The 23,035-nt window shown below is 38.6% G+C and overlaps 1 protein-coding gene across 1 annotated transcript; it reads right to left on the reverse strand.

The window, feature by feature from the left end:
• Positions 1-544: 544 nt before the first annotated feature.
• On the reverse strand, positions 545-4,473 carry LOC113301237. Its single transcript, XM_026549997.1, has 2 exons — positions 4,359-4,473; positions 545-4,212 (listed from the first exon to the last, which is right to left on the reverse strand). The coding sequence occupies exon 2, from the start codon at positions 3,809-3,811 to the stop codon at positions 665-667; it is 3,147 nt and encodes a 1,048-aa protein (XP_026405782.1). The 5' UTR covers positions 3,812-4,212; positions 4,359-4,473; the 3' UTR covers positions 545-664.
• Positions 4,474-23,035: the final 18,562 nt, after the last annotated feature.

Below are 23,035 nucleotides of genomic sequence, written 5' to 3' on the forward strand. Positions count from 1 at the left end.
AGAATCTCCTCACATTCATATCATACAATCTTTTCTGATAGACAAGAATTTTCTACTACTTGCAAACATTATGCAGTATTTTTACTTTTGCAGCATCATATAACCAACATTATCCATTGTCTAAAAACCTAGTGGTTTGAATATACATACAGCTTTCACCTTATTGAATCAGGTTATTGTGTCTTAGCAAAGACGGATGATTCTCTAGTTCTACAGCGATGTAGCTGTGACTCAGATGCGTGTTAAGAAAAACGGGAATGCAATCAGTTCATGGATCAGGATCATGTACTACTAGAAGGGTTGAAGGCTCACGAAGTCGACAGTTTCAGCAATGATTTCAGTTAGGTTTGACTGCTTGCAAGACAAAGCGTAACAAGTTAAGCATCCAAACGACAGTGCAATAGGAACATTTTCAATGGAACCTGGAGGAAGTTTAATATACCTTCCTCATTCTTATGAACTTAAACAGACTAGGTTAGTTGAACTTTCTTACAATAACAGGAATGAAAAAAGGAAACACCATTTGTAAAGTATAAACAGAGAATACCATGGAAGAAAATAATTAGAAGAGGCTTTATATCCAACAAAAGGTGATCTTACAACGGAGGAAACAAAACCCCACCAAGTATACAAAGATGAAAAAGGCGGGTCTTTATTCATTAACTCACATTTTACTTCTCATTCTTACGAGTCTAGCGAGTGTTTCTTGAGCTGCTAATGTCTGGGCATGGTTGTGGCCAAGCATCACAGTTCTGATACTAATGCAAGTCCTACACAGTTCTTCACCACTGTCAAAATGCCCGCCTCTCAATAACAACTTAGCTCTGGTCTCGAGCAATGCTGCCTTCAATAACATCACATCTTGCCAGACATATTCATCTACCCGTATCTGGCTGCACTCTAATTTCTTTGTCTTCTTTTTCCAGCATAGAGAACCATGACACCAGTCCTGTACCTGCGATGCGAACGACTTCTCGACCTCCTCTAGTACGTTGGTGCACACTTTTAGAAGCTCCAGTGCTGAGTTGCACCTTGAAAATGTTGTGAAGGCTTGTAATGCTAAAGGAAGTGCTGTGTTCTTGATGAAGACAACCATATCAACGGCTTTCAGCTGAACAAGTGGAGGCTCAGATTTGAATCCAAAAACAAGAAATGCAGAAGCCCACAGATGGTCTAAATTCACCACTGGATTCCCCATCTGTCTCACACACTCAACCGTAGCCTTGGCAGACTGTAAACCTCCTTTCAGTCTCGCAAATGATTGTGCAATGGGGTGGAACTGAATCCAACAACCAGGCCTCCTGTTTGTTCTTTTTGCTAACCCAAGCTTTACTAGAAGAAGGGCTGAGTCGACTTGGATCTTCCGTATTTGGGGAGAACAACAAGTAGTACAACAACAGAATGCTGCCATTCTCAGGCACTTGGTCCATAGGCCAAAACGCTTTTTTCTCGCAGGTATCTTTTTAGCTGCAATTGCTAAAAGATTCACAGGAATGGGTGCTGGTGCAAACCAAGCACCAGCAAGAAGCATCCTTGACGCCAGCAAGTTCCTTCTCCCACTTGTTCGCTCCAAGACGAGAGAGCAAAAAGTTAAAAGCCTCATCAAGAAAGGGTTGTTCTTGAAAAACTGTTCTTCCCCGACATTCAAAAAACAAGAATTATGATCGTCAGCAGATACCTGACTCACTGCTTCGAAGAGTGCAGATGGGGTAATTGCAAGTTCAGATAGCAATGACCCAATAACCCACAAACCAAAGCTCGAACGTCCCAGTCTGTCTTCAAATGTCCTTAGAATTTCCAACTGCTCAGTCGGGTAATCTTTCCGCCTCCCTCTGATGAGTACCAATGAATCGGCTGAAGGCAAAGGCGTCAGCTGCAAAAGGTCCAAGTTCATGACACTTGTGAGTCTAGTGGTAATGATCACATGAGATGCTCCTGTGTTTCTAGGAATCAAGTCATGCAGATCTTTCCCTTCCCACCATTCACTCTCCGTCTCAAGATTATCAATAATTAACAAGTACGGCATGTCACGGAAAATCTCCCTCTTGACTCTCTGAAAAGCTTCAAATTCTTGCTCTTCAAAGCTTCTAATTCTTCCTCTTTCTTTCTCTGCCTCTGCACTCACATCCAAACCTAGAATGATGGACAGGTTCAAAATGTTCTGCCTGAAATACCTAGCTTCTCCACCCACCCACAGAACCATCTTATATCTTTGTCTATATCTGTAAGCAAATTCCAACGCCATCTCTGTCTTTCCTACACCTGAAACCCCAGTTACACCCACCACACTACTGAAATTCTTGTTGTTTCCATTCTTTGAAGACGACTTCTTGTGCTTCGGTCTCTTCGATGTGCTTCTTCTGATAACTGAAGGGGGCTCGATCCAAGCTTCTAAAGTAGGCTCCTTGGAATTTCTCACATCCATACTGATGTATCTCCCTCCTACTCCTTTGCCTCCAATGATATTATAATCACTCTCCTCTTCATCTGCCAATAAGCCTTCAGAAATTCCATCTAGTCCTTCTCCTCCTCCACTCCTCATCACCCCAATGGGCTTCGAACAATCATGTTGTTGCTGCAAAAAATCCCCACCAGTGCATCCAAAGAAGCTGTTTTCAATTTCCATCAATTCCTTCTCTCTCCCCACGAAGAATCGGTTCCTTCTAAATGGTAATTCATCCATCATTATACCATCTGCCTCCCTCTCATTATCATCGCTCTTCCTTCCAAGCTTAGTTCTTAATATCCCAGAAGCTTTACTGGCGCAACTCCTCCAATTAGTGTCATTAGCTTCGAGCTTGAATTCGTCAGACTTAATCAATCCATCAACTGCTTCTTTCCAATCCTTTTCATCATCAACGGAATTTCTGCGACTGAGTAAGTTTGTGATCTCTTCATGGTCCGTATCAAACAACAGAGGTATCAAATTCTTCTTCTGAGCAAAGAACCTGATCTCCTCAATACTTAAATGGTTGAGGAAGCTAGAACTAGTGACCACCACAACACCGAATGTAGCCGAGCAAATAATCCGATCAGCAATCTCATGACTCTGATTATCAGAGTACTTAGCTCTGTCGGCGACAAAACAAGCTACTCCCTGATGCTCAAGCTCAGATTTGAGCCATTTACAAAAACGAACAAGATTCACATTCTGACCATGGTATCCTATATAAACATCACAGCTCCTGAGCTTGGTGTTGGATGAGGGAGAAACAGAACCCCCTTTTGCAAATGAAACCCGAGGGATGGGAAATGAAAATGAGATCCTAGGGGGAAGAAGAGATTGCTCTTGAGGAATAGATGTAGTTACTAATTTCAGCTTCTCATCATCAGTTGTATTAGCAGTCGTTGCAGTTGTGGTTAATGGGTACTCCACCAAGAAATCAAACCTTTCTGGTGGTGGAGTATAGGAAGTGCTCGGGACGTCGTCGGATAGGGACCCACAATAGGAAACTGGTGGGGATGGAGATGGATGCTGTTGATGCTCAGACGAGGCAGCAGCAGTAATAATACTAGTAATGGGAGGAGGTGGCGGTGGTCCTGGGACCACCACCATCCTTGGAGATATGTATGGGGATTGAAGTGCAGAAACAAATGCAGATGATGGTGGAGATATGAGAGGAGAGTTATATGGAGATGATTCAATAGAAGTTTTGAATCTGCTTGGAGAAAATAATAAATCTGAAGGAGTAGTAGATTTCTTACCAGCAGCATCTTTAGCAGTTTCATTTGATGATGATGATGTTGATGTCCTGATGGTCAGAGGTGGATTAATGCATACTGTTTGAATCTCTTTCTCAGTTGCATCCATTGAAGCACTGGTAATTAATTTGATTGAATCAATTTTTTTTCAGATAAAAAACAAAAAAAAATTGAACCCAGATCAAGAATGAACTACTGAAGCTTTCTAACAATGTAACGTTGTTAGTGTGAAAATCCAAGTCCATCATGACTTCTCATCATCCCAGAATAATAGGTCCTTTGAACTTCTTCCATACCCTATGATTTGACTCACTTGTGAATAACTCTACTGCTGCATTGCATTTGTTGCAAGTAGCTGTTGATCTAACATCTAGAAGTCTAAGATAATGTCTTCCCCGAAATGACTTTTGGGTCTCCTCCTCCTTCTCTGCCTCCACCTACTTGTTTCTCAATCATTAACTTGGAAGGAAATTGCTCTCTCTCACTATGAGAAGGAAGGGTACAAGATAGCTAGATAAAAATTAAAAAGAACAGTTAACAACAGATATCAGTTGCAGAACACCAAATGTAAAAACTGTACAAGAAAACAAACACTAAACAGTCTTGCTCTATTTTAAGCAAATAAAAAAGGGAACAAAAAGTAGAGAGACCCACACCTTTTCCTGCAGAGTACTTCAAAAAAAGCTTTGACAGAACCGAACCAAACCAAACCATGCTCTCTCTCTCTCTCTCTCCACACCCAAACAAGCTGTAAAATCTCTAGGAGCAGGGAATCTTATACACTGCATGGTGTTTGATCTGTAATCATAGTTTAGGATTTGAAATTAAAAACATAAACCTAGAGAGAAAGGGAAAGAAGTGCAAATAGTTAATGATTTTTCTAATTTTTTGTATTTACGTGGGTATTGACATTTTCTTTTAGTTTTTTAGACATTTGAATATGTTGGGGTTTGGGGTTGTTTATCTCTCTCATCACACGAGCCACAGATTGGTCAGAAGAACGAACTCAGAACTTAGGAAAAGGGTTATTGGAAAAGAGACCAAAGAGCAGACCTTGTTGGTTAAAAACCCATTAAATATGCATTAGATGACTTTAAAATGCCATTAACATAGTAATAAAAACAACAGTAGTTAAGCGCATTTGCTCAAGATGTTCCTAATTAAGTCGCTATCTTTCTCTCAGGTCTCAATGTAAATCTGACAGTGTACTGCATGCATATAAAAGTGGTAGGACCAAAGACCAGTCAGTCCAAATCAGGAGTCCAATAGACTTTATTAACCCCCCTCTGCTATTCTTACCCTCTTACCACTAGTGAGTGAGTGACCCGAGAATACAACTCATTGAATAATATTGGGAAATGGTCCGAACCATCAGAGCTCAGAATACTGATTTCTGGTGGTGGTGGTTGTTGCTAATCTCATGACTCCTACTGATGACCCCCTGTGACTTCTTCAATGTTTCAAGTTGGACTTGGACGTCCTTCAAAAATACTGATATGACTGTCCTTGGTTCAAAGTTCCAAAGTTTCTCAGACCCACACCACACATACGCAGATGCACTTAACTCCAATACTTATCAATTTTCTCTTTCATAGCAGAGGCGTCCATTGTTCACAATGCCACAACACAAATTATTACTATGATAACTACCTCTACGCTGTGTTTTGTTTTCTTTAGGACAAGTCCAATGAAGTTGACAAAACTTCACAAATTTGGCAGGTGTGGAGCCACAATGGGATTAGCCAAATCGGCACAACAAAGTGGTAAATGTGGGAATTAGACTACGCACCTTGCATCTCGGATTCTTTGTTGTGCCATGGGCCATATACACATTACTTAGATCTCATCTAATCGGTTTTGATTGTTATAGTGATCATCCGTCTCATTAGCACTGTTGCTATCTAACTTTCTGATACTCCACATGATTCAGCTCAATTATTTGTTATTAAATCCAGAATCTGATAATGATGGCTTTCGGACGAGATCAATATATACAAGATAGTCAGATATGCGTGTGATTATACAAGAAATGCAGTCCTACTCGTGTTTTTTCACTCATTATGTGGGGCTGCGGCTGTCTATGAACAGCCAAATTTCAGCATGCAATTTTCCAAACACAACTTCCCTTAATCATTCCTAAATACAGTATATCAAAAGGGCAAGAAAAGTTTTGCTAACATAGATTATCGATTTGATGATTGTTGTACATGTGTTACATAATGATGATGAGTTGATGATGATGAAATGGCAAATGATCACAATGTAAAATTAGCTGGAAAGAAGAATAGCTTTTTTTCTGGATAGGGTGGTGGAGATAGTTGATACTATTCGTTCTTTTGTGCCTGACTATGACTACTACTGCTACCACTTAATTACTACATTAATCAAAGGAGAGGGATCCCTGATCCTCTTTACAGAAGAAAAAAAAATTGTAATATTTCATGCTTTTTTTTTGGTTGAGGTTGTGGTTTACTTTAGAAACATGTTTTGAGACATACTGAATTTTTTTGAGTCATACTAAATAATGTCAAAATAGGATCACCAAATAAAAAATAATATCACCCCTTATTCACCCTTTTTGATAATGACATAACTACCCTTACATAATTGGTGTTAATGATTATGATTAGATTTGATTAGTTATGAATTTTAAGGATTGATTAAAAATTATATTATTAGTGGTGAATTAGTAGATAAATCAAATTTATGTGAGAGTTGGGATTCTTAAGAGGAAGAAGAAGAAGTGAAAAAAAAACTTGGGTTTTGAATTTTGAGATTTTAATGATTAGAAGTGACCAAAATGTGTGATTCAAATCATAGGTAGACTTCTATACGAGGTTTAATTTCTTTTTATAAGTTGAATCTGTCAAAAAATTTAATTTTTAAAACCCATATCTACTGACCAGATGAACAGTTCGGCTGAAAAGTTATCAGCCGAGCCTAGGTATATTTTCAAAAAACTGAGGTTCGGCTGGAAAGTTATCAGCCGAACCTAGATATATTTTCAAAAAACTGAGGTTCGGCTGAAAAGTTATCAGCCGAACTTCACTCTGTAACTGACGAATTTTGGTTCGGCTGATTCGAACAAAATCTAGCAAAGTCGCATTAGCCGAACATAGTGTTTCTCTAAATCATACACTAGGTTCGGCTCAAAATTGATACTCCAAGATCAGCCGAACTGATCTTCTGGAAAACCTAATTTCATCTTTGAAATCATATTCTATCGATCAAACAAAATAAAATCAATCAAAAACAAGATGGGTTTGTTACACATACATTCTAAAATACATATAAGAGCAATTGAGATTTGGATTTCGCACTCCAACATCGCTCACTTCGATTCGTGTTTGCTTTGCTTGATCAATTTCTTGATTGAATTTGAGTCCAAGATGTTTGAGTTTAAAGTTTATTTTGATTTTTGATTTTAGATTTTTGATGATAAAGGCACTCTAATAATTTAAATTGTTTAAGGATATATAGGTAATTACAGTACCTTTAGACATCCCTTATAAACCCATCCTAGATAGTATAATGAACGAGTATGCCTCCAAAAAAAAATGAGTATCTCTCAAAACACGTTTCTTATTTTAGGTGTTTCAGCTGAGATCGAAGGAGGTTGTGGTAGGACCTTCCAAGTTGTTAATTGTGATGGGCCTGATACTTACCAACCAACAAATCACTTGCAAATAATGGGATTAAAAGGTCGAAATTTAATGTGCAAATGCATGGGTCTATCTATGTTTGTATTAGCTTTAATTAATTGTCAAGCTAGTGTATACGTGAGTACCACTAACACGTTCACTGAAAATGAAAGACATAATAAAACCAACAATTCAAATTCGAAATAAGATTTAAATAAATAAGAAAGAGAGGAAGGTGGTGGTGAGCCGTGAGTATATAGACCCTAGATCGGTGGATCTCTTTTCTCTCAATTGATGGAATCAATAAATACTCTGATTAATTAATTAGTCTAAGAGGATTAGACAAGGAAAGAAAGTCGAGGTTTTTAGTTGGTGCCGGGTGCTTATTAAACTTGGAAATTAACACATCAACAACACCAAAGAGATAGGATATGAATAGAGTACCAAGATTAATTCGTTTGGTTGGTTTGTTTGTGGGAAGTAAACAAACAAATCTTGTCTCTGCAACTAATTTTAACGAGTTTAAAATTAAGCTTGTGCAACACAAAAAAGAAAAATAATTACTCCTCTCTCCAACTTCTGAAAAGCAGCAGCGAGAGCTAAAACTAATTAGGGATTTGGTTTAGGTTAAGCTAGAATATAACAGACGAAGAAGGGATAGACTGAAGACTGAATATTATTAACTTCTTAACAATTACAATTGAGTTGAGTAATGTTTATATACGTGAGTTTACTTGAATTGTAAGATACAATATTTCCTAAACATAACTGATTTCCTATTATATAACTAACCAATGCTTCTTGGTAAACAAGGTATTGTGTGTTGTGTTACACACGTACCTGATGATGTGTCAACACCCTCCCGCAAGCGTAACGGGTTGTCTTGAACCGTTAGCTTGAACCTTAAAAGTGAAAATTGATCCTTGGATAGTGGTTTTGTGAAGATATCCGCAATTTGATCCTTAGACGATATAAACCTGACATCAAGAAGTTTAGAAGCAACTTGATCACGAACAAAATGATAGTCAATCTCAATATGCTTTGTCCTTGCATGAAATATGGGATTGACAGTGAGATAAGTAGCACCAAGATTGTCACACCATAGAACATGAGGAGATTGAGTAGATACACGAAGTTCTGAAAGAAGTGATTGGATCCACATAATTTCAGCAGTAGCAACTGCAAGTCCCCTGTATTCGGCTTCAGTACTAGAACGAGACACTGTTTTCTGCTTACGAGCACTCCAAGAAATTATATAACCACCCAGATAAACACAATAACCACTAGTTGAACGACGATCATCAAGAGAACCATCCCAATCGGAATCAGTATATGCACTGAATGATAACTTGAGAGCAGGAGAAGGCCGAAGAAGTATACCAAAAGTAGAAGTATTTTTGAGATAACGAAGTATCCGTTTTACCAGTCCCCAATGAAAAACAGTCGGTGCATGCATAAATTGACACACTTTATTGAAAGCATAAGCCAAATCAGGACGAGTAAATGTTAAATATTGCAATGCTCCAACAATACTACGATACTAAGTAGCATCAGTTAATAGGGTACTACGATCTGAAGAGATATCACCAGAAGTACTAAGTGGTGTTTGAATAGGTTTAACACCATCCATTTTTGCTCGAATAAGAAGATCATGAGCATACCTTTGTTGAGAAAGAAACAATCCTGAGGAAGTGCGAATTAATTCAATTCCAAGAAAATAAGACAAGGAGCCAAGATCTTTAATAGCAAATTCTTTTTGCAGACAATCAAGAGTGGATTTAATACCAGCAGAGTTGGAACCTGTAACAATTAAGACTGAGCATCTGAAGAACGTTGTGATGCAGAGAACCGGGACCCGCTGGATGCAGAATTCCGTGAAGATGTTCCTTGAGCTGGAGACGAATTGTGAGTGCCAAAATATCGGGACGGGTTATGAGCGCCAGAGTATCGGGACCCACTGGATTCAGTATTCCGTGAAGGTGCAGCAATATTGGCTACTGGCTGAGTAGCGTTGGTTTTGGCCTGATGCTCTATACGGAGTTCAACGGTTAGAAGAAAGGTAAGAAAATCTTCCACAGTTAGAGAACTCATCGTGGTAGTCAAGGATGTAACGATAGCATCATACGAACTATCAAGGCCAGCGAGAAGACAGTGTCGGAATTCCTTGTCGGTAACTGTGGTATTGGCAGCAACGAGATTATCCACTAAATCACGAGCATGATTGATATATTCTCTCATAGTTTTTGATCCTTTATTAAGAGCACGTAGCTCGCAGTGAAGATGGTGAATTTGAGCATCAGATTTAGAGGCATATTGAGCTTCAAGAGAGTCCCAGATTGCTTTGGAAGTTGTAAGACGATGAACATGACGAAAAACAGCAGGTGTAAGAGATGAGAATAACCAACTTACCATGATTTTATCCTGTTTTTTCCATGAAAGAAAAGCTGGGGTAGGAGCTGCATCATCAACATGAGGTGCTGGACAGGATTTTGCATCAGTAACGTGACCATCAAGATCATAACCCTAAAGATACGGTAAAAACTGAGCACGCCACAAGGAATAGTTGGTTTCATCCAACTTGACGGTGATTATATGATGAGATTGAGATAATTGGATATAGGCCATTGTTGAAAGTAGAGAAGGAGAAGATGATTGAATGACTACAGAGGTTGTATAAGCTTCAGTAGACATGGTTTTTAGGACCTAAACCTAGCTGATACCAAGCTAAAACTAATTAGGGATTGGGTTTAGGTTAAGCTAGAATATAACAGACGAAGAAGGGATAGACTGAAGACGGAATATTATTAACTTCTTAACAATTACAATTGAGTTGAGTACTGTTTATATACGTGAGTTTACTTGAATTATAAGATACAATATTTCCTAAACATAACTGATTTCCTATTATACAACTAACCAATGCTTCTTGGTAAACAAGGTACCGTATGTTATGTCACACACGTATCTGATGATGTATCAACAACGAGAGGCACGAACTGAAAGAAGAGCATGTGCAGTTGGTTTCCCCAGTTCCACTGGTGTTACAAGTGGCATCATCTATTTCATTAAAAATTCAAATGCTGTCTACAGATAAAATATTTTGTGATAGAGAAAGTTTGCACTGCCGGATCAGCAAGATTGTTGCAAGTAAGCTTCCGCACCATCCTTAATGATAACTTAGTGATGATAAATGATTGATAATAACAATTAGTAAGCAATTAAAGACCTAATGGGAAAGCTATTAATAGTGACGTGTTGAAGCAGGAAAAGTGCAAATAGAGAGTCGTTAATACGTCCCAATTAGGACTTTCAATTCTAGTCAGGTTGATCATATATAATCCATTGAATTAGCACTAACCATATGGGTTCTGCAAATCTTGTAACAGTAACAGGTGGAGGAGAGGAGGCATAAAGATCACCAGCGGTGCCTAGTAGTGATGTTATTTTTTTTTTTGTTGAAGCCAATAGTAGTAATGTTTGTCGGTTGTTGGGCTTTGTAGGGTATGAATCCACCCACAATCCCTAATATATTATCTCTTTTTTTTATTGATCCAAGTGAATTAAATAAAATAAATAATTAAGAAATTATAAAAAGAATTTACCAATCAAACATGAATAAATAGCTCCTCCGTCGCCTCAGTCACCAGGTATTTTAGCCGCTCATCATGTTGGAAAACCTCTCAAAATATTTCATTGATGCTCAAAAGTGTTTTACAATGAAGAGAAAACAAGAAAATGATATAAAACAGGATTCTGTGACCCACAGAAGGCGTCCAGAATCAACGATAGAAATAAAGTGTTGTTGTCGTTGAAAAACTATGACCCACGAACGACAGTCTTTGTCTTTGTTGGTAAACGACTTCCTTTGGTAGTCTGTTCTTCCTCTTCTTCTTCCTCCTCGAGCAGCAGCAGCAGCAGAACCAGAATCTCTGCAACTTCAATTTTCTTGCTCTGCAGTGCTCTAAACCTCTCCCAATTCTCTCTAAACTTGCTAGCCCCCCCTTCTCGACATTAGGGACCTATTTATACACAACAGGTCACTCAAATCCTCGTAATAATTCCAAGAATATCCGGCCATTAAAGAAAATATTCTGATTTTTTTTTTAATTCTCTGATTTGTTACGGATTGTTCCCTGTTTTATCTCTTCTCACGCGTCATCCTTGAGCTGTAGGGATTGTTTCCAGCCAATAGCATCAACCCATGCACGTCTCTTCCATTCAAGAATTCCAAGAATAGAATATTTTTCCTATTTTAGAATATCTTCCCTGATTTGATTCCCACCGGTTATCTAACCAATTTTGACCGAATCCAACACCCATACCAGCTCTGTCTAGGCCCTAGGAACAAACCCATTTAATTTGGGCCATTGAATCTCACTGGAACACCTTCAAATCCTCAACCCTAGTCACGGCAGTTCAAGAACAATTTTTCCCGCCAATTTTTGGTTTTTGAATTTGGGAAGAAGATGTCCTCCCCCTAACCAGAACTGGGGTGCGAATAGCAGCTTCCTTGGGGGTGACCTGGGGGTGCCCCTTAGTAATTAGGTTACCCCTTATCCAAAAACGAGAGTCTGAATAACACTTGTCATCCGGGGGTGCCAAAATCAACTTTTCGAGCCGAATTTTCCAAAAATGTTTATTTCCTAAAAATACATAAAAACACAATATTAGTACAAAAATAGAGTTCCAACAATACGGACATTGAGGACAAATTAGACACAAAAATGTGTCTATCAAATACCCCCAAACTTATTATTTGCTAGTCCTCGAGCAAATCTAATCTAGAAAGTAAAATGACTATATTTAGCACGTGCAGAAAGCCGTTAAACCACTAGGTGGCCCTAGTGGCGGAGTGTTGTCTCCGGAGGGTTTACCATAGGTGTACCTACAAAACCTTTACTCCAGACCCTAGATATCTACAACGAACCTTTGAAGGCACTAAAGAATCTCCTTGGTTGGCATACTTATTGACTACAAGAGGAAGTACCCTGATGCGAAATTCCAATTGATGTACACGAGCTTGCACTCAAGCATACTAAAATTCAGATATAAGTGACAGAGCTCTACTCAGATAGTTGCACTATGGACATCATATTCGGAGTCATACTAATCACATGGAAAGATTAAGAGATGGATATAGAAAAACATAGATGGTTTTGATGTTTACTAAGTGAACGGCGTTTCCCATATCTGTCTGAAGGCCTCCGCCAAAATGAACCTATCCTAATGGTTTGAGATACTAGTCTGACTAATATCAACACACTGGCATATACAAGGGTACTAGTGGTCGATAACCTAACTCTAGGTCAACACAACTGGCATATACAAGGGTACCAGTGGTCGACTTTATTGAATTTATTCCTTTTGGTCAAATGGTCTGGTCTCAATAAAAATTTTTTCAACTTTTTGGTAACTACCATTTTTTTTAATGGTATCTCAATCACTCTAATTCACCCTAGCATTGGTAACAACTTGAATCGTGGGCCCCACCTATCACTTAGAGAAACATAGTTTAAAAACAAAATAAAAATAGAAGTGAAAAGGACTCAACGAGATATGGTGCAACTATCATGTTATTTCTAACACCTGAGCTCTGTGCTTTTATGAATAGACTCTATAAATGTTTCCATCTAATCAGATTGGTTCCTCAACTCCTATAACCAAGATGTTCCCATCCACTTAGATTAGTTAATGCCATCCTGAATATGCATAAATTTCTAGGCTCTGGAGTTTATTTATTGCAACTAAAAGCTAACAAAAAGTTTCTTCCCCACCCCCAAACTTAAATATAACATTGCCCTCAATGTTTCTAATTAAAGAGCAGTACCAAAAGTAAAATAACACGAGGATAAGTTGGAAAGATAGTACCTGGGTGAAGAAAATAAAAAACTAATATACAACATACAACTGCCTCGATGGTCAATCAAGGGTAAACAGGGTCCTCCAGAGGGACATCCTCAACATCACCTGTAGGAAAGGGTTCTAAAAAGGGTTTCAATCTCTGACCGTTAACCTTCGAAGAACTACTACCATCCGGTGTCTCGATCTCAACAGCTCCATGAGGAAAAACAGTGCGAACAATAAAAGGACCCGTCCACCGAGAACGTAACTTCCCAGGGAAAAGATGCAAGCGGGTATCATACATAAGAACTTTTTGACCTGGAGAAAATGAATTCCGTAAAATGTTTCTATCATGCACAAGTTTCATTTTGTTCTTCTACTCCTTCGCACTATCGTAAGCATCTATACGAATCTCGTCCAACTCATTGAGCTGGAGTTTCCTATGGGCTCCTGCCTCGTCAAGTGAAAAATTTAGCTGCTTAACAGCCCAATAAGCTCTATGTTCTAACTCAACAGGTAAGTGACATGCCTTGCCATAAAAAATCCGATAAGGCGACATTCCAATAGGGGTCTTAAACGCAGTACGGTAAGCCCATAAGGCATCAGTAAGCCTAGACGACTAGTCTTTCCGATTAGGATTAACTGTTTTCTCTAATATACGTTTTATCTCCCTATTGGAAACCTGTACCTGACCACTAGTCTGTGGATGATACGGGGTAGCTACCTTATGTGTAATACCATATTTCTTCATCAGAATCCTAAAAGGCCCATTACAAAAGTGCGACCCTCCATCACTAATTATAGCTCGCGGTGTACCAAAACGTGTAAGTATATTATTTTTCAAGAACTCAATCACAACCCTATGGTCATTGGTTTTACACGCAACCGCCTCAATCCACTTGGAGACATAGTCTACGGCGACAAGGATGTATAGGTTACCAAAACAATTAGGAAACGGACCCATAAAGTCAATACCCCACACATCAAAGACCTCAACAATTAAAATAGGGTTCAAGGGCATCATGTTCCTACGGGAAATGGTTCCTAATTTCTGGCATCGTTCACAAGTAACGCAGTAACTGTGAGAGTCTTTAAACAACGAAGGCCAATAGAATCCACACTGCAATATCTTAGCAGCAGTTTTCTTAGCACTAAAGTGACCCCCACAAGCATGATCATGACAAAAGGAAATAATACTGGACTGTTCACTCTCAGGTATACATCTCCTAATAATCTGGTCTGGACAATACTTAAACAAATAAGGATCATCCCAAAAGAAGTGCTTAACCTCAGCTAAAAATCTAGAACGATCTTGTTTACCCCAATGTTGGGGCATTCAACCAGTAACAAGATAGTTCACTATATTCGCATACCAAGGTAATTGGGTAACAAAGAACAATTGTTCATCAGGAAAGCTATCCCTTATAGGAAGGGAATCATCTGGGGAACTAACAACTATCCTAGACAAGTGATCTGCTACAACATTTTCGGCACCCTTTTTGTCTCTAATGTCTGGAGAAAACTCTTGCAACAACAGAATCCACCTAATCAATCTAGGTTTAGTATCCTTCTTAGACAAAAGATATTTTAAAGCAGCATCATCAGTATATATGATGATCTTGGAACCTAAGAGATAGGGTCTAAACTTGTCTAAGGCAAACACAATGGCTAATATCTCCTTCTCGGTGGTGGTATAGTTCAACTGGGCATCATTCAGAGTTTTCCTAGCATAGTAAATCACATGAAGTAACTTATTTTCTCGCTGACCTAGCACAACACCAATAGCATAATCTGAAGCATCACACATGATCTCAAAGGGTAGGTTCCAGTTGGGTGCCTGGACTATGGGGGCGGTAGTGAGTAATGACTTAAGCTTCTCAAAAGCCTCTAAACAAGCATCATGAAAGACAAACTTAACATCTTTTGCAAGCAAATTGCAAAGAGGTCTAGACATCAAGCTAAAATCCTTAATGAAACGACGATAAAAACCAGCATGCCCTAAGAATGACCTAATATCTCTTACGGTTTTTGGGACCGGTAAAGTTTTAATAAGGTCAACTTTGGCTCTATCTACCTCTATACCCTTTGAAGATACAATTTTCCCTAGAACAATTCCTGAACGAACCATAAAGTGACATTTCTCCCAATTAATCACTAAATTTTTTTCCTTACACCTAGTCAAAACTAATGACAAATGATGCAAGCACTCATCGAAAAACGAACCAAACACTGAAAAATCATCCATAAAGACCTCTAAGAACCGTTCTACCATGTCAGAAAATATGCTCATCATGCAACGCTGAAAAGTCGCAGGGGCATTACATAGCCCGAAAGGCATGCGTCTATACGCAAAGGTACCAAAGGGACAGGTAAAAGTGGTTTTCTCCTGGTCTTCTGGGGCAATAACGATCTGATTATATCCAGAGTAGCCATCTAAAAAGCAGTAGTGACTATGTCCAGCTAATCTCTCTAGCATCTGGTCGATGAAGGGAAGGGGAAAGTGGTCCTTCCTAGTGACCTTGTTCAATTTCCTATAGTCAATACAAACACGCCAACCCGTGGTCACTCGGGTCGGGATTAACTCATTGTTATCATTCCGGATTACAGTAATACCAGATTTCTTGGGAACAACCTGAACGGGGCTGACCCACTTACTGTCTGAGATAGGGTAGATAATGCCTGCATATAGTATCTTAAGAACCTCAGTTCGAACTACTTCTTTCATATTGAGGTTTAGTCGACGTTGCATCTCCCTAGAAGGTTTGGTGTCTTCCTCTAAATAGATCTGATGCATACAAATAGTAGGACTTATACCCTTAATGTCTGCTATGGTCCACCCTAAAGCTTCCTTGTTGTTTTGAAGGACGGTTACTAGCCTACTTTTCTGATCTCTATCCAAGTCGGAAGAAACAATCACAGGTAAAGTCTCAGACGGGCCTAAAAACACATACTTCAGGGTATCTGGCAATGGTTTTTGGTCCAACTTAGGAGGCTCTTCTAAAGAAGGAACTAGGGTAGACTTAGAAATTGGTAGTGGTTCGAACTTAGGTTCCATCCATTACTAGTATCTAACAAAGGGGTTGAATCTAACAAAGCATTCACCTCATTAATCACCTTATCATCATCAAAGTAAATCCCAAAGTGAGCTAGTCATTTCTCTAATGGATCTTCTAACAAAGTGTTTGGTAATGACTCCTCGACTAATGTTCCTATCATGTTCACCTCTTCTATATTCGAGTCATCTAGTTCAGAGGGTAGCTTACTAATATTAAAAATGTTCAGCTCAATAGTCACATTACCAAAAGACAAATTCATAATGCCATTTCGACAGTTAATGATCGCATTGGATGTAACTAAAAACGGGCGACCTAAAATCACTGGTATTTGGTTCTCTGGGTCATGGACAGGTTGGGTATCTAGGATAACAAAATCCACTGGATAAATAAACTTGTCGACCTCAATAAGAACGTCCTCGATCACACCACGAGGAATTTTAACGGACCTATCATCTAACTGAAGTGTCATTTGGGTAGGTTTCATCTCACCAAGTCCTAGCTTAAGGTACACATGGTATGGCAGTAAGTTCACACTGGCTCCTAAGTCAAGCAATGCTTTCTCAACACGGTACTTACCTATTGTACAAGCAATGGTAGGGGACCCTGGGTCTTTATACTTAGGAGTAGTGGTACTCTGAATAATAGAACTCACATGACTAGCTATGAAGGCTTTCTTCTGGACACTGAGCTTACGCTTTCGCGTACACAAGTCCTTAAGGAACTTGGCATAAGATGGAATCTGCCTAATTGCATCTAATAATGGAAGGTTGATATTAACCTGCTTAAAAACCTCCAATATATCATTAAAGTTGGACTCCCTCTTAGTCGGAACTAGCAGCTGGGGGAACGGGGCTCTGGAAACAAAGCCGGGCTCATCAGGACCCTCATTGGTCTCTTTGGTGACTCTATCAGTCTCCTCATTTTCTGGCTCATAAGGGTGAACTACAACATGTTCACTTTCAGGTATGTCGACCTTATTATCAAATTTCCTTCCACTCCTAAGGGTCGTAACAGAGTTAACATGACTGTACGATTTCTCTCCTCTAGGGTTAGGATCAGTATGACTAGGGAACCTTCCTTCCTCTCTCTCATTAATATACTTAGCTATTTGGCCGACTTGAAGTTCTAATTTAGCAAAAGACTGGGCACTATTCTTAAAATTATGTTTGGTTTCCTCTTGAAAATTACCCTGGCTTTTTACTAACATTTCCTGGCTTTGTGATAGCATTTCCTGGCTCTTCCTTAATATACTAAGGGTTTCCTCTAAGCTAGTTATTCTATTCTCAGATGGGTTCTGGGTCTGTCCTGAAGTTCTTAGTATAACCAAAACCTGGGGGAGGCTGAGAATTACTAGACTGGCCTTGATTCTGGCCCTTAGACCAAGAGAAATTAGGATGGTTTCTCCAACCAGGGTTGTAGGTCTCTGAGTAGGGGTCAAACTTCTGACGGTTCTCAAACCTAGCATTGTTATAGACAGCATGAGCTTGCTCTTCACTAACCTGACCTTCCCAAAATGAGTTATCGGGCTCTATTCCACAACTAGAGATTTGAGAGGCTCTATTAGGTTCAACAAGGGACTTATTTTTAGGTTGACCCATTTCTAATGCTTCTAACCTTCTAGATAAAGCAGCAAACTTGGCATCTGACGCAAAACTTGTATCTACCATATTGGTGCTACTTCTATTGAGAGTCTTTTAGGGGGTTCCACACAAGACTCCCACTGTTGGGATTTCTCAGCGATAGCTCCTAAGAAGGTAAAAGCATCATCAGCATTTTTACTAGTGAACTCACCAGCGCACATAGACTCGACCATGGCTTTGGTCGAATAGTCTAAACCATTATAAATAATCTCTACAAGTTTCATCTTATCAAATCCATGGTGAGGACACTGGGATAGGAGATCATTGAATCTCTCTAAAAACCTATAAAGAGACTCTCCCTCTTGTTGCACACTAGTACTAATGTTCTGCCTAACAGCTGCAGTTTTATGCTTAGGGTAGAACTTCATATAGAAGGCAGCGATAAGTTCCTGCCATGTTTCTATGGATTCAGATGGTAGGTTGTTCAGCCAGGTCTTGGCTTTATCTCTCAAGGAAAAGGGAAACATCTTAAGTTTCAAGACTTCATCAGTAAGGTCTTTTATTCTAATTGTCCCACAAATTTCCTCAAAGTCCCTAATATGGAAATAAGGGTTCTCATCATCTTTTCCTAAGAATATAGGGATCATCTGAAGAATACTAGGTTTTATCTCGAAATTAGCCGTAGTGGCTGGCAATTTAATGCACGAAGCTCGGTTGGACCTAGTTGGGAACATGTAATCTTTCAAAGTTGCCATCGGTGGCACAACAGAAATACTGGGGGTATTTTCCTCACGAAGAGACAGATTCTCAAAACTGAAGTTTCCAAAAACGGGGCTCTCAAAAGAAGAGTCTTCGAGCTCCCTGCTTTCACAAGAAGATCTTTTAGGCTCGTCACTAATCAAACGGCCAAAATTATCTCTTTTCCAAGAACGCTCTGTAAAGGACTCGAGCGCTCTTGGCATACACAAACAAAAATCCTAAGGAAGGGAGGTTCTAAGCAAACACACAGCAGGCCGACTCCACCAAATCAAACCTAAAAATTTCTAGCAAACAAAAAGCATGATGGCTCCACTTAGATTGTTTCTAGACCAGCTTCTATCTTTCGAAAGGGAATACGTTGCAATTTGAGCAAACCCCTCTGGAATCAATCCGAGTCAAAGTAAGTTGAATAGAGGCGAGGGAAGCTTAGTGGAGCTTTGATACCCAAGGCCTCACCGCTATCACAAGGCGGCGCATTCATGCATTCAACTCACAGAAACCATCATGAACTTCGAGGTGTGCTTAAGAAAGTAACCAATATCCTTCGAAATTTTTTCCTAATAATCGCGTTACCCTATCGGTCTCGTTCTAATCAAATTTTAAGCTTGGGTTCGCGTTAGGTTTCGTTTTCCTAAGGCGGGCAAGAAGGGAGCGGTGATGAAATCCGAACCCTTATCTTGTATTGGCCAGGCCTTGCCCTTTACTAGGAATTTAAAAACAGTCCAAATTCGTCCTCAATCAATGAATCACCTTAAGGAATACAGTAACTCGCTTACAGGAGATTCGCGAGTGTTTCGATGGGCTTACCTCCCGTACCAAACGGGGGATGAACCGTTGAAGTCGACTCGGGCCACGATTCCTATGTCATGTACGAAGCTGAGGGGCCGAGACGATATCGTAATCGTCGTCCTTCCCTGCACACAGTTTGTATTTAAGGTACCCTTCCGTAGGGTAAAAATAACTTAAAAATGTCCAACGTCACAGTCCAAGTCCAAAGTAAAGTGCAAAAATATTACAAAAATTTCCTAATACAATTCTAAAAAAAAAATTAAAAATTAAAAAAAATAATAATAAAACTAAATCCTAAAAAATTATTTGTCTTATTTTTTTTCTTTTCTTTTAGCTTTGAGCTTTGTTCCAATCCTTAGTGTCCAATCTTCAAACCTGCAAATCAAAGACACAAACAAAGAAACGTAAAGAGGAACAAATGAAAATAATAAAAAATAATAAAAACCTAAAAATTCTACCTAAGCACAAATCCGCGTCGGCGGCGCCAAAAATTTGATGTATTTTCAAATGGTCGTTGTAGTGATAGTGGTAAAAAGATTCGTTTCAGATTTATGAATGAAATAATTTTTAGATTTAATAAAAATAAAGCAAATTAATTTTTCAAAGAGTGATGTCAAGATTTAAAATGGACTAAGGCTCCGGATTCACTATTACTTCAAGTTGATTGGTTACAAAAATATTTCGTAATTATTATCTAGCTCTTTTTCCATTAAATCACTTATTAATCTATAAGGTGTCCAAATATTAAATTTTAATCCTTAAGCATGATTTATCAAAGAATTAATTCTAAGCATAAAACATCAAACTGATTCACAACTAATTAGGAAAACCATTTTTATCTCTTTTTTTATTGATCCAAGTGAATTAAATAAAATAAATAATTAAGAAATTATAAAAAGAATTTACCAATCAAACATGAATAAATAGCTCCTCTGTCGCCTCAGTCACCAGGTATTTTAGCCGCTCATCATGTTGGAAAACCTCTCAAAATATTTTATTGATGCTCAAAAGTGTTTTACAATGAAGAGAAAGACAACAAAATGATATAAAACAAGATTCTGCGACCCACAGAAGGCGTCCAGAATCAACGATAGAAATAAAGTGTTGTTGTCGTTGAAAAACTATGACCCACGAAGGACAGTCGTTGTCTTTGTTGGTAAACGACTGCCTTTGGTAGTCTGTTCTTCCTCTTCTTCTTCCTCCTCGAGCAGCAGCAGCAGCCGAACCAGAATCTCTGCAACTTCAATTTTCTTGCTCTGTAGTGCTGTAAACCTCTCCCAATTCTATCTAAACTTGCTAGCCCCCCCTTCTCGACATTAAGGACCTATTTATACACAACAGGTCACTCAAATCCTCGTAATAATTCCAAGAATATCCGGCCATTAAAGAAAATATTCCGATTTTTTTTTTAATTCTCTGATTCGTTACGGATTGTTCCATGTTTTATCTCTTCTCACGCGTCATCCTTGAGCTGTAGGGATTGTTTCCAGCCAATAGCATCAACCCATGCACGTCTCTTCCATCCAAGAATTCCAAGAATAGAATATTTTTCCTATTTTAGAATATCTTCCCTGATTTGATTCCCACCGGTTATCTAACCAATTTTGACCGAATCCAACACCCATACCAGCTCTATCTAGTCCCTAGGAACAAACCCATTTAATTTGGGCCATCGAATCTCACTGGAACACCTTCAAATCCTCAACCCTAGTCACGACAGTTCAAGAACAATTTTTCCCGCCAATTTTTGGTTTTTGAATTTGGGAAGAAGATGTCCTCCCCCTAACCAGAAATGGGGTGCGAATAGCAGCTGCCTTGGGGGTGACCTGGGGGTGCTCCTTAGTAATTAGGTTACCCCTTATACAAAAACGAGAGTCCGAATAACACTTGTCCTCCGGGGGTGCCAAAATCAACTTTTCGAGCCGAATTTTCCAAAAATGTTTATTTCCTAAAAATACATAAAATCACAATATTAGTCCAAAAATAGAGTTCCAACCATACGAACATTGAGGACAAATTAGACACAAAAATGTGTCTATCAAATACCCCCAAACTTATTATTTGCTAGTCCTCGAGCAAATCTAATCTAGAAAGTAAAATGACTATATTTAGCACGTGCAGCAAGCCGTTAAACCACTAGGTGGCCCTAGTGGCGGAGTGTTGTCTCCGGAGGGTTTACCAGAGGTGTACCCACGAAACCTTACTCCAGACCCTAGCTATCTACAACGAACCTTGGAAGGAACTAAAGAATCTCCTTGGTTTGCATACTCTCATTGACTACAAGAGGAAGTACCCTGATGCGAAATTCCAATTGATGTACACGAGTTTGCACTCAAGCATACTAAAATTCATATATAAGTGACAGATCTCTACTCAGATAGTTGCACTATGGACATCATATTCGGAGTCATACTAATCACATGGAAAGATATTAGGGTTTGGAGTTAATTTTTTTTCTTGATAATCATGCAATTTTTGATATTAAGTTGATTATTGTATTAAGTCAATAACAACATTAAAAAATAGATATAGTGAAAAATCCACGATTATTACTTGTTTTGTGACGTATCTCCTGATTTATGTTGAATGAAATGCTTATAAACTACTATTCTATTCATGTTTAATGTTGATTGACTTGTATTTCATGTATGATAAATCGTTGTTGTTTGCAAAGGTACAACGTGTGTTTAATGCGTGCTTATGTGAGACTTAAACACGGAATCTATTTGGATACTTTAAGTGATAGCTCTGCTAATGTTTGCATAATTGTGTTTGGAAGAACGTCTGCGTATTATTCGGCAACCGGTGTGTAGGGAGGTGCATACACAGAGTTTAATTACCCGAGATCGAGTGTGGAATGATGCGAAAATAATGAATGAATATTCCACACGTGGAACTGGTTATACTTCAATACAAGAAATCATGCTCATAATATAATTAATATTTTCAAAATCTACCTTTGGCAACGAAATAGATTCCATAAAAGAGTTATAATTGTTAAGAATCATTGTATGCATCATTCGGTTTTGATTAATGGTGGAATCCTGAGTTCCAGTTTCTCCCACTATTTTTATCATGTTTTGTGTAAATTTGATTCATTCAATTTAGAACTAGATCTAGAATGTAACCTTTACAAGTATGAGTTGAACGAATCTTATTACCACTTATGAAGCACGAATACTGATATGGGGACTCGTCAATTTTCACAAAATGGAGATACATGATATGCTGGGATACGTGTATTTATTGGAAATATTTTATATAATAATAATCCATTCTAGTAAAAAGAACACATAAAACAAAAAAGATAAAACTATGTAAAAACTTTACGCATCACTCATCAATATTGTCTTCATCAAATAACATTACTTCTAGTTATGGCTCGTCAATTGAAAGATTTTCAATTTAACGTGCTCCTACACCGTAAGTATCTCAACAACAATATTGTAAAAGGGGACACTCTTCATATTTTTGTTTCTTCTTGTGCCCGTATACTGTCTTTTTTCTCATTTTTCGCCATAACCTCCCACATAATATATGTCAAATTATAGAAAGTATCCCCTCCTCGAGTATCTAAGAGGTATTCCAGAGTATCCCAACAATTTTCATAATTTTAAAAAGTGATACCTTAAACGGAGTATCCGATACATATCTCTAGGTATCCCCA

The sequence above is a fragment of the Papaver somniferum genome, chromosome 1 (assembly GCF_003573695.1).
Source record: "Papaver somniferum cultivar HN1 chromosome 1, ASM357369v1, whole genome shotgun sequence".
In the NCBI taxonomy this organism is placed as follows: domain Eukaryota; kingdom Viridiplantae; phylum Streptophyta; class Magnoliopsida; order Ranunculales; family Papaveraceae; genus Papaver; species Papaver somniferum.